We start from the raw sequence: 11909 nt of genomic DNA on the forward strand, positions 1-11909 counted from the left end.
CCCGTTCCGCCTCTGTGCTTTCAAGAGAGGAACTCCCCAGCCTGTATGTATGCTGTGGATTCCTTCTCCCAAGGTGCAGCACCCTGCATTTATCTACATGAAACCCCATCCTATTCTCATCTGTCCTTCCCTTCTAGTGTGCCCACCTCACCCCAAATCTTGGTGTTGTCTGCGAATTTAAACAGGCTGCTCTTCACCGCATTGCCCCATCAACCACTCTCTGAGTATGACCCCTCAGCCAATTTGCAATCCATCTGACTGTGTAGGCATCAGTGTCACAGTCACCTAGCTTTTTAATGAGAACGGGGTGGGAGACAGTATCAAAGGCCTTCCTGAAGTCCAGAAAGACTACATCCACCACGACACCTAATGATTTTGTGACCTGATTGTAGAAGGCAATCAGGTTGGTCTGACAGGACCTGCTCCTAATGAAACCATGCTGGTTTCCCTTGAGCATGATCCCTGCTGCTGGCCCATCACAGATGCTCCTTATTAATCTTCTCAAAGAGTTTCCCCAGGATTGAAGTAAGACTAATGGGCCTATAGTTGCCCAGGTCCTCCCTCTTCCCTTTTTTAAAGCTGGGGACCACATTGGCCCTCTTTCAGTTGTCCAGCACCTGGCCAGAGCACCACAAGTGCTCGTAAAGCCATGCCGGGGGCTGCGCGATAACCCCTGCCACCCCTCAACACCCTGGGGTTTGAACACATCCAGCCCCTTCCTTTCTCCCTAGCTACTTCTACATTCTTCATTTACTTCTTCAGGGGCTTGCCTTTGCCCTCAGCTCTTCCATAGCCTCCTCCTCCTCCCCACCGGATCCTCCCTGGCATTGCTTCTGTCACTTCTTCAGTTTTGCTCATGGCTTGGGCATGTTTCTGTCACTCCTATTCTTTGCTCATCTCTGAAACGTGAAGCTTCCCAGCCCCTCCACATCTGCCTAAGCATTCCTGTGAAGAATGCCAGACCAGTAGTAGTAAAGCCAGAGAAACAGCATCTTATGCAGGCAGAGCTGTGCTGTCGATACTAAGAATTTCAGCCTGAGTCTGGAGGAGCTCAAAATATTAAAAGCTCTGGGTAATCTTCATTCCTGGCTTCAACCTTTCTCATTTCTCCTTATTCAAAACTTCCCTTACTCCTAGTGGGACTGAAATCAAATGGCCTCATTCAGACTGTCAGCCACGCATCTCCAGACTACTTGTAGAAGTAATGCTGTGGGTGTGTCTACATGAGATGCTTTACTGTGCAGTAGACTAATGTACTGTGTAGTAAAGCATCACTGTCTACACGTGTGCAGCATTTACTATGCAGTAGATTAGTTTACTGGACAGTTGCCTACTTCTTCTAAAAACAGGTAGTAGATTAACTGTGCAGTAACAGGTATAGATTTCGGGGGGTGGGGAGGGAAACTGTCCCTTCCCCCTTTCAATCAAAAATGTCCCCTTCCCCGGCTGCTGCTTCCCAGTCCGATGGCCCTCTTGGCACTCACCTGATGCTGGAGGAAACATGTTCCACCATTCTGTTCAATAGCTATTAAATAGATCTATCACCCATGAATTTCTCCAGTCCCTTTTTGAACCTTGCTATGTTATCTGTCTTGTAGCAATGAATTCCACATGGTAGCTATACATTACATAAAAAAGAACTTGCGCTTGTTAGTTTTAAACCTGTCACTTATTACCATATTTACTCAAATACAAGATGAGGTTTTTCCTGCCAATCAGCACGGGGAAAGAAGACCCTCATCTTACATTTGCACACAAAGAAGCTGAATTAAATACATTGTCTGAGTATGTGTTCCATAATGGAAACCAACTTTGAAGTTGATTAAGTGCAGACAACACTTAGCATGACTATAAAATACATGGCCCATAATGGGCAAACATGCTGATGGGAACTTTTGTGTGTGTGTGTGGGGGGGCCCTTAAAACAAGGGGGCAGTTGCTCCCCCAGAAGGGAGCAAGCACCAGCTTTGGAGGTATTGTAATACTGGGGCAGCCCTCAGAGAGACCAGAGCAAGCTCCAGCACCCTCCCCTGGTGCCAAAAATGCTGATGGGAACTTACCACAAGGATAGGTTAGTGCAGCTCATCTGAATAAGATATATGGCAGTGCCCACTGAGAGCAGTTCCCCCAAGCAGTTCACTCAGATTCCCTCTCTTGCTTCCTTCCACTTGTGGCTGCCAGCACTGTCCCAGGTGAGCAAGCAGGGAAGGGGAGCCTGCCTGCCTAGCTGCCACTGCTGCCACTTTCTGGGCTCGGCAGCTAGCCACAAGTAAGATGGCAGACACAGGGGGCACAGGTGAGCTGCAAGGGCTGAGGAAGAAGGGGGGAGCCTCAGGGGCATGTGGGAATCCTGAGGGACAGGGTTTAGTTCTAGGGGTGGAGGAAACAGGGGGAGCCTTGAGAGGCAGGGGTCAGGGGGAAGCCTGGAAGGGAGGGGAGGGGCAGAGCGGGGGATTCTTATCTTTTAGTCCTCAAGGCCCTTGCTAGCTTGAACATGTGATTGTTCCAAACTAGAGCTAGCACAAACACTGATCAGCATTTGAATAGCTCAAAGAGCAATGTTTAACAAGACCCTTAACTACTTGATCTGGATTTCAGGTTAAATTGTAAAATCAAAGGGCACATCCACATGAGCACGCACATGAGCTTTGTGGAACCTCGAAGGCTTTGGAGGTACCACAAAACGCACCCCACACATGTGATTTGGTTCTCCGCACTATGTGTTTGCAGCATAGAGCCAAATTTAGATACCGGGAAACCCCGGTATTAAAAAAAAAGAACACCAAAAAAAAGCGGCACGGCGCATGTGGCAGCAATGTGTGCCACCTGAAACCAGAGCCTGGCCAGCCAGAGCCATGCTTCAGTTGCCAGCCAGGGTCCACATGCCCAGATCACCTCCTGGAGCCCAAGGAGACACCCAGGACCCCAGGCAAGGCTGTTGGGGCCAGCCCAGGAGCTGGCCCCAGCCTCCCCTACCCGACCCAGGGCAATTTGCTCCGTGCCAGAGCACGTGTGCAGGTGCATTCCCTGAGGACAACTAGCAATGACACACATATATGATGGTGCTATTTGTCCCCAGGGAAACACACGTGTGCACTTGTCCAGGCATGCCAAAAGTGGTTATGAGAAGCTTCAGAAGCTCAAAAACCAGAAGGCAAATGATCTCTCAACACAGAAACTATAAACCTCTTCTGAGGTTTTGACCTGGCTTGTGACTGTCGAACCCTTGGGACTGGAAATACTGGGTGGTATATTGTCTGGTAGCAGAGGCTGAAGCTAAGAAGAGCTGCTCTGGGTCTCGGCTTGCTGGGCTTTCAGATCCCAGGAAATTCCAAGCATGGGTGTTGTGAGAAGAGAAGGAAAGCAAGAAGAGCCAATGAAGTACAAGGCCCTTCTCAGAAACTACAGCCTGGCACGATTCTTCCTTGAGTGCATCCCAGTCCTCTCAAGAAATTAGAGAGCCAAGCACTCTGTGAACTGAACATACTTCCTCATCACTTTTTTTTTTAAACTAGTGAGCCTTATTAGGTCTTAGATTTATCACTTACCACTGAACAGCCATTCAAATGGAATATTTAGAGTATTAATCCAAACTCAGGTGTGGCTTTAAGTGCCCGAGGGGTAATCTTGTAGATTGAAAGCGTGAGGTAAGAAAAACTATTTTCCTTCTGTGCAGTGAGTCGTCCTCATGTTCTGAACATTCTTCTCTTTGGGCTAGATATCCCAGAGGTACTGTCAGCTCCAGCCATTCTGAGTAGCGTTAATGAAGCCAAGCAGCTGGTGGATGCAGCATATAAGCATGCACGGAAAAGGTGAGTTTGTTACCCATACAAAGGATACAGTTTTATAATAAAATGAGGGAAAAGGAGATGTTATTTAGGGAGAACAATGCATGTGTACCCCCTGAGAGTGCTGGTGCACCCCCTGACAGCCAGCGCTCCCCACTTAGGTGATGGGCGGGGGGGCAGGTGGGAGCACTGGTGCCCCCCTGCGAGTGCTGGCTGGAGAGTGGGGGCACCAGGAGAAGTGCCGCTGGCACTTCTGGTAAGATTGGCGATGGGGGGGACTCCCCCCGGTCGCTGACTGGCCTCTCGGGGGGCATGTGCCCACCCTGACACAGGAGGCACTAGTCACCCATGCTTCTGAGTCTGCCCTAGTTTTGATGTGGCTTGATTAGCTCAGCAGGGCTAGGCTCACATTTCCTTAAAAGCCTGTCTGTTTGGTTCATGTGGTTCCTGAGATCAGTGAGGTGCATTTCTCCCTTGACATTAACAGGGAAAGCAGGAGGCAGGGCATGTTAGTAAGGGGAATTTAGAGCCCTCTTCCCATAATCTGACAAAGTTCAGGAAAGCTAATCCTCTAGCACAGAACATGGTCATATGTAGGCCCACTCCTCCACTGCCAGCAAGTCAAAGGCCTGGCTAGGCTCTGTGCTGACAGGACAGTAGCTGGTCCAATGGGTGTGCTGGGGCTGCCCAATCCAGCCCCCACTACTGTGTACATGACATTGAGTGGCACCAGTCTCCATGATTGGCTGAGAGCTATGCAAAGAGCAAGGGCAAGGGCCTCAGAACTGGGGCAAGGGCAAAACTGGGGGGCTCAATGGGGCTAGGAGGCCCAGCTGAGAAAGCTGGGGGAGGGGGACAATGGAGCCAGGGGGTCAGAGGGGCCACTCTGGCCTCAAACGTGGAATTCCCACATGGGTGTTTTGGGTACCAACGGGTCCCAAAGATCCTGGAAAGCTAACGGGAGTGGCAGAACAGAGCCTTTGGACAGCCCTTCATACAGGGTCACATCCTTGTGGGGAGTCTTCCCTTCTTGGGTCCTACTTCCTCCCTTCCCGCTGCTATCTCTCTGGCTGTTCCTGGGCATTGCCACCCCCTTGTGGGCTTGGGAAGCTCTTTTTTTGACATCTCTGTGGGTCCTCACCTTGGAAAAGAAAGGCAGCTGCTTGGTGACTACCACCAAACTCGGCCTGACCATGCTAGGGTTCAGTCCACCTGGTGTCCATTATGAAGGACTGAAGGGCCTATGTAACCCTCACAATGGGGCCATAAAATTTCTGCTGGCAGATGTATGAGGGGCTGAAAGTGCTCTGGGGACTTTTAGGCAGACAAGGTTCCTTGGGTGAATTTGATATCTTTTATTAGACCACCCCAAATGGTTGGAGAATAGTTATTAAGCAAGCTTTCGGGTTCAAAAACCCTTCGTCAGGCTAAGGAAGCTTCAGCAGTTGGTGTGTGCTCTTCCTGGATGGATGGGGCCTTTTATACATTCTGTGGCAGCTGGTAATACCTTGTTAATTAGCATGTGGTCAGAGCAGTGTGCTCCATGAATATGATGAATTATGGAGAAGTAGCAGTGACATGTGGGAGTGCCCAAGGCAGAAGAGTATTCGTGGAGCACATTCACTTGGGCATTTCCTAACTCCTAAGGGCTTAGCTATGTGACTGTAACCTTGGCAATCCTTACCTGAGGTCGGGAGCAGAGAGATCGCTGAGATATTTGAATGTTCTCACGAGAATCTAGGCTTAAACCTTTGTCTTTTGAATTTTCTGAAGGCAACTACTTCATATGTAACAGGCTTGTACAGGCTGGTAGCAGGTTGCACACATCACACTGTAGCAGCTTGTGGGTTTCCAGGGGCTACAGCCCAGCTGCAGACAGTAGGACCTGATTGCATGTCTGCCCAGCTGGACCAGCTCATAGGAATAGTTAGTTGGCACACAGGGAAGTTAAAAGGCTCCCAGGGAAAGGAGCTAGAGAGAGAGCTACCAGGCTAGTGGCTGGAATACTGGACTAGGGTATGATTTCAGGGTCTGGGGAAAGACCCCAACAGAGAGAGAGAGAGATGTAGGGTTGGACTGGGAGTTGCCAGGCTACCAGCTGCAACACTGGACCAATGCACTTTCTTGGGATCTGGGAAGAGACCCAGAAGCTGTGAGGCTGGAAGCAGCAGTACCGTACCAGGGAATTCACTCTAGAGGAAGAGAAGGAAGACTCTCGGGCTGAGAGAGCAGCAGAGAGCTGGAGTCACCTTCTCAGGGTCTGGGAGAAGGCCCAGGACTGAGGTCATCCTGGATGGGCTATGTTTATATTTTTTTACAGACTTGAAGATCTATGTTCTGGTATTTCCTGGGAAGTAGGTGTGCCCAGGAAAATAAAGAAATGAGTTGAGTTGTAAAGACTGTCTGAGCTGAGCATGCTCCAGCCTGCTAAATCACAGTTTTACTTTATGTTCAAAATATTCTGTAGTGGCATGCACAACAGCACTGTGGCCTAAGCCAGTGGCTGTTTTGGTTCTTGTTACACTTGGGCAAATATAACAGGGATCAGAGGATTGGGGAATGAAGCAATGCTTATGTGGGCAGCTTCTATCTAGGTACCTATGTGGCCAGCAGCATTTTCATCCCCCGTGAGATGGGGAAATGCTATCTCTATTTTACAGAGAGGACCAGAGCACAGAGAAGATCATGTGAGATGGGAAACTGGATGCTGAGTTTACAAGTGGTCTCTGACCACTGTGCAGTTCAGTTGATAAGCCTGTTCTGACAGTCTTTCCTAGAAGGCTGATAAATTCATACATTTCCTGCTGGCTTCGAGAGAATTCTTTTGCTGAAGAAGCACTCTAGCAATTCTCCAGCAAGGATAACTATTTATTTCCTGCCTACATTTTAATTATGCCTAAAATGTCCTCTCCTCCAGCACTGTTCTCAAAGATCACTATGACTGAGAAGAGATGACTAGAACACAACTGAAAGAAGGTGTAATGGAAACTCTTTCCTCATACCTAGTTTAGAAGAATTATTTGAGTGACAGCTAAATAGAGCATGACTGGACCAGCTGGAATAATGCAGCTGCCATTTAAAAAAGCCTCATACAAGAGGCTGCTAATGAAGCTACAGTAAACTCTGTGGTAGTTTAGAACTAGATCCAAGGTGGAATACAGTGTAGGAACAATGGATCAGTTTTCACCATGGTGGGAAGTTGGCAATGAGAGCCACAGAATTCTGTATTACACCTGGAATTAAATCCACTTTTACTTTATCACACCCAAGTGACATGTTATGTTGTTTCACAGCTGCGATTTTTGCTGCTTGCACATATTTTGGATTCTGTTTTCATCTGTGGCAGAGGAGAATCCTCTAGGAATAAAGTGATGGTGGAGAAAGCCCCCCCACACCTTTGGACTTACCTAAGAACTCTTGTCCAAGCAGTGGAGACAAAGTTTTTACATCACCTACATTTAGATGGATTTAGAACCTGTACCTTCCCTTTCCCAGCAGAGTACTCTGACCACCAGGCAGGACAGCGGGGCAGCGCAGCCCGCCCTGAGGTGCCCATGCAGTCGCCGCCAGCATGGAGATGATGCCAGAGCTGTGCAGCCCGGTGCAGCTGTTTGCAGCCTGCCCGCTGCTTGCTGCAGCTGCTCAGAGCCCAGGCTGGCTCCAAACAGCTGTGCTGGGCTCATCACCTCCATGCCGGGAGTGGGAGAGAGACCAGGGCTGCACTGCCTCAGGCCCACTGCCCGCTCCGAGGCATGCCTGCATGCAGTGGTGCGGAGCTGATGCCGGAGCCAGGCACAGCTGTTTGGAGCCTCCTGGCTGCAGCTGGCCTCGGCTCTGGGGAGCTGCTGCCAGCTGGGATCCTGGGCTGCTCCCAGCAGGCAGCTGGGATGCTGCAAGCCCTGTTGGGAGTATCCCAGGCTCCAGCAGCTACCCAGAGCCGGGTTAGCTGCTGGCAGCCACAGAGCCTAGGCCGTGAGGCAGGGGCTTTGGGTGGGGGGCAAGGGGCAGTAGGGCTGTGGGGCAGGGGCTTTGGGTGGGGGCCACAGGGCACAAGCAGGGCATCCTGCCATGTCTTCCTTGCCCTCATTTTGTTTTTCTGGCATCCTGGCACTCTGGCACCTTCTGAAGTAGGCATTGTGGTGTTTTTTGGCACTCCAACCAAAAAACATTGCCTACCCCTGTTCTAACCCTTCTTTTGAAGCTGGTCCACTGGGCAGCCAGGAGGGAGAGAGATGTGATACCAAAAAGAGAGAACCCAGGTAGAGTATGGCTTAATAAAACAGATGCTGCCCTTGCCATTAGGGAGTTCTGGCCCTGTTCCCATGGCTTTTCTCCACCCTGCGTTTCATATTGTGTAAAGTATATTAATGACAGTTGGATAATTTTTGATCTCTTAGGGACAGAACTGAAAGCCTCTTCCTCTGTAGAGCAGCATAAATCTCACCACTTTAAAATATTTTACATATTAAATTTAATAATTCAGAATATTGGTAATGATTGCCCAAACCTTCATAGATGTGAACAGAATTCTGCATATTGCAATGTAGGAAGCGCATATAGAAAGCACTAAAATGTTTGCCAAGAATGGGCCGAAGCGTGTCATTATGTATCCCCAATACAGAAAAATCCTGGAAACCAGGAGGATGCTGGTTAGAGCAATGAATATGACCTGGTTTGAAGCTGGAGCTCAGCTCATAACTTATGTGGAAAGTTTGTTCAAGCCAAGCACAAGAGTACAGATCTCCTTTTAGGGAGCTGAGCTGCAGGTTACTGTAAATGAGGTGCCAGTTCATGAGTTCCTTTCTTCTCAGATCAAAGCAGGCATTGGAGGAAGACAAAGTCAATCCATCAGATTTCCTAAAACATTTAACAGAGCCAGTGGCAGGGACCAGATCAGCAATTCGATCTGCTGATTACATGGAAACCACCCTGAGTCTCCTGAAAAAGAAGCTACAGCAGAATATGAAGAGACCTTTCAATATCACAGGTAACGTGCGTACAGAACTGTAAATATTTACATTATGTGGCAATTCTGCTCTAGGGTAGTATTTGAAGTATCTACATTACCAGGAAGCCAGGTGTACAAAGCCCCTTCCTGACAAAACATGTGAACTGCCAGCAGAATTGCAGATGCAGGGAATGGAGCCCATCTCTTAGTTTAACAGTCCCTAGACTGTCCCAGCAGAATTGATCCCAACAGATTATTTGCTGCTTCATTTCCCACTTCATGTTAAGCATCCCACATGATATAACTCCTACCATTTCCAGCAGAAGTCTGCTCCCTGCCCTGTGCTGGATTATGAGGTGCTGAGGCCCTAAATTATATCCAGTTTAAGAGGCCCCATATGATAAAAATAATCCACAAAATCCATGAAAATGGATTTTCATGAAATTTTAAGATGAATTATTTTTATTTCTTCACAGATTTATTAACTCAATATGAATAATAACTGTGGAGCCATATATATGTATATTTTTGTCATATTTGAATGAAAATGTCCATATTTGGAGAGACATTTTTCCATATCTCCTTGATTTCATTTATCTACCAACTGATTATTATAAAACTTGATATTGAGTCAGGTTTTTTTCTCTTATTTAGAGGTCCCTCGTATTGTGAGGCCCTAAACTGTAGCTTAAGTAGCTTAAGCCTAAACCCAGCACTATTCCTGCCCTCCTGGCTTCCCTGTTAGGAAGGCAGGCTTGAACTCAGGAGGGAATGTAGGCACCTTATAGCCATTTCAGGTACTTAAGCCTCAAGTTCAGATCCTCAAAGCCACCTCACAGCTGCTGCCTGACCCTGAAGGGCTCTAAATTCCCCACTGTTTACTGCTGGTAAGGAACATAGCTAGGTGGATCAAGGGGTGGTGGTGAAGTGGTAATCACACACCCCTTTTGATTCCTGGTCCACCCAAAGTTTAAAGCCAACTGCCTGGCAGTGGCAGTAACATTTCTATTCAGGCAGCAGTGAAAGTATCAACTGATGCCATGGCTCATTGTAATCTACCTGGTTCTGTCTAAGCTCTTCATTCCACAGGACACTCCTTTATTTTTAATGGTCTTGATGTTCCACTAATCAAGCTATTCTTGCTTCTGCAGTTTTCCTATTACCTGATCTCTTAATGTAGCTCCTAATCCACAGCCTTACAAGCTGTTTTTAACCCTAGCTAAAAAGTCAACTAAGATATGGAAACATTAACTCGGATGAATATCAACTAAGGTATGGACATAACTTGCAGTGAAGCATTGGATGCATTGTCAAGAAGGCTAGATTTTGTTCTATAAATCTAAAAAAAGATTTGACATTTAATTCTAATGCCAAGATAACTAAAAAAAAAATCTTTTGGCTTTTTTTTTGTACATAGTTTGTTGTCTTTTTATATATCACGTAGCAAACCAATACCAATTAATTCCATGAAGTTATTCTTGTTTTCCTTCAATTGTAAACTGAATAATACAGCTCTATGCCCCTAGCATAACATTTAAAGCTTCTAGTTTCTTTTTACCCAGAGAGAAATATGTTGCATTGCATATGATAATGCATCCTCCCCACCACTTTTCAAAATCTAGATCTCCCTTTGAGCACAGGCACCTAGTCCTCACAGGTTGGAGTACCTCAGTGCTCGAGCCTCTGCAGGAGAGGAGAAACAGAATTCATCCACTCACGTGGATTGAGTCATTGTTCTTATAGCACAGCTGCTAAACTGGGCCCAGCACAAATGCTTTAGTGATAGTGCCATCTCTCTCCATTACCCAGAAGTTAGAGCATTTACCAGGGACATGGGAGACACAGGGTCCCTCTCTGTGTGATCTCAGCTGAGGTCTCCCACCTTGCAGGAAAATGCCCCAGCAGCTTTGGGGTGAGCACCTCTCATTCTCCTGTGGAAGCTGTTCTACTTTGTTTAGCATAATTAAATATTCATTAGAACCGTGACTGGCCTGCGACTTTCCCACACCCCATGTGAATGACCTAATCCCCAGGCTGTAGAATCCATCTCATTGTGCGCGTCTACACATCACCCTACGGCAACATAACAATACGCTACATCGCCATATGCTGCGCTACGTCACTGTAGCGGCACACTCCCTGGGTATGGTGTGCCACTGTGGTGACGTAGTGGCAAAATCTAACCATGTGCTGCATACATGGTGCAGGGACCGCCCATACTGTGCCATGCTTTATTACCAAAAGGAAATACTAAAGCATGGCGCCATAGCAATGTAACCATACAGTAACATGTAGGCGCACCCATTCTTTCCCTCAGTCTTAACAGTGGTAGTTGACCAGTGCACACAACACACTGAAATGTGCAGGGCCGTCGGCCTGAGCACGAACAACGTGTTGTGGCTTTCGTCTAGAGTCTCCATATCTGTCATTTCTCTCCTCACTGATGTTTGCTGCATCTTCCAAATCAGTATCATTCTCTCCTGCTGGCCTGCTCTCTCACTGTCACATTCTCAAATGATGCCCCAGGGATAGTTATAACGTTTCCCATGGAAAAATGGAGAAAACCACGGATTCCCTGTTTTTATCGGAGAAAACACATTTTTCCCTTTTTAGCAGAGAAATCTGCGGAAACTCTACTTTTGCAAAGAGCTCACGAAGGCTAGAACAAGCCTGCAAAAGCAGATTGCAGAAAGGGTGGGAAATCCCCAGCCCTACCCAGAGGGGGAGGGAGAGGGGGAAGGGCAGGGCCTGAGCCTCTGAGTCAGCCAAGGCTGGGCTCAGGCCCAGACTCACCCTTCGCCCTCACCCTGCGCCCCTGGAGCCTAGAGGTAGGTGGGGCTTGGGACATCGCAGCCAGGTGCAGGGTTGGGGGGGAGGTGGGGTTGCAGGCAGGGGTGCCCCTCTGCAGGGGGCTTTGTGGGCAAGCAATGCATGGCACGCATGCCACCTAGCCAGCTGCTCAGGGTAGGGGGAGGCTTGCATGTGACTGGCTGCACAGCTCCGTGGCCGACTCCTCAGCGATGGCGAGGGATGATGGCTGGGGGCAGAAGGGGCTCGCATGTGGTGGCTGCTGCCACTTATGTGTGGAGCCGTGCCAGTGGAGACTGCTGCTGCGTACAAAACCTCTCCGTGCTGTCACTGCCGCTGGAGGGCCATGCCCATGGAGCTGTGCA

At 48.3% G+C, this 11909-nt stretch overlaps 1 protein-coding gene across 1 annotated transcript in view; it reads left to right on the forward strand.

Moving 5' to 3' along the window:
* The window catches only part of LOC102372031 (myeloperoxidase-like), a 96878-nt gene that overhangs the window by 46585 nt on the left and 38384 nt on the right, over nt 1-11909 (forward strand). Inside the window, exons 2-3 of the mRNA XM_014527332.1 lie at nt 3719-3812; nt 8600-8775. Of these exons, the coding sequence (XP_014382818.1) occupies nt 3719-3812; nt 8600-8775 (270 nt within the window). The remainder of the gene's footprint in view (nt 1-3718; nt 3813-8599; nt 8776-11909) is intronic.

Source organism: Alligator sinensis, unplaced genomic scaffold (assembly GCF_000455745.1).
Source record: "Alligator sinensis unplaced genomic scaffold, ASM45574v1 scaffold1348_1, whole genome shotgun sequence".
NCBI lineage: Eukaryota > Metazoa > Chordata > Crocodylia > Alligatoridae > Alligator > Alligator sinensis.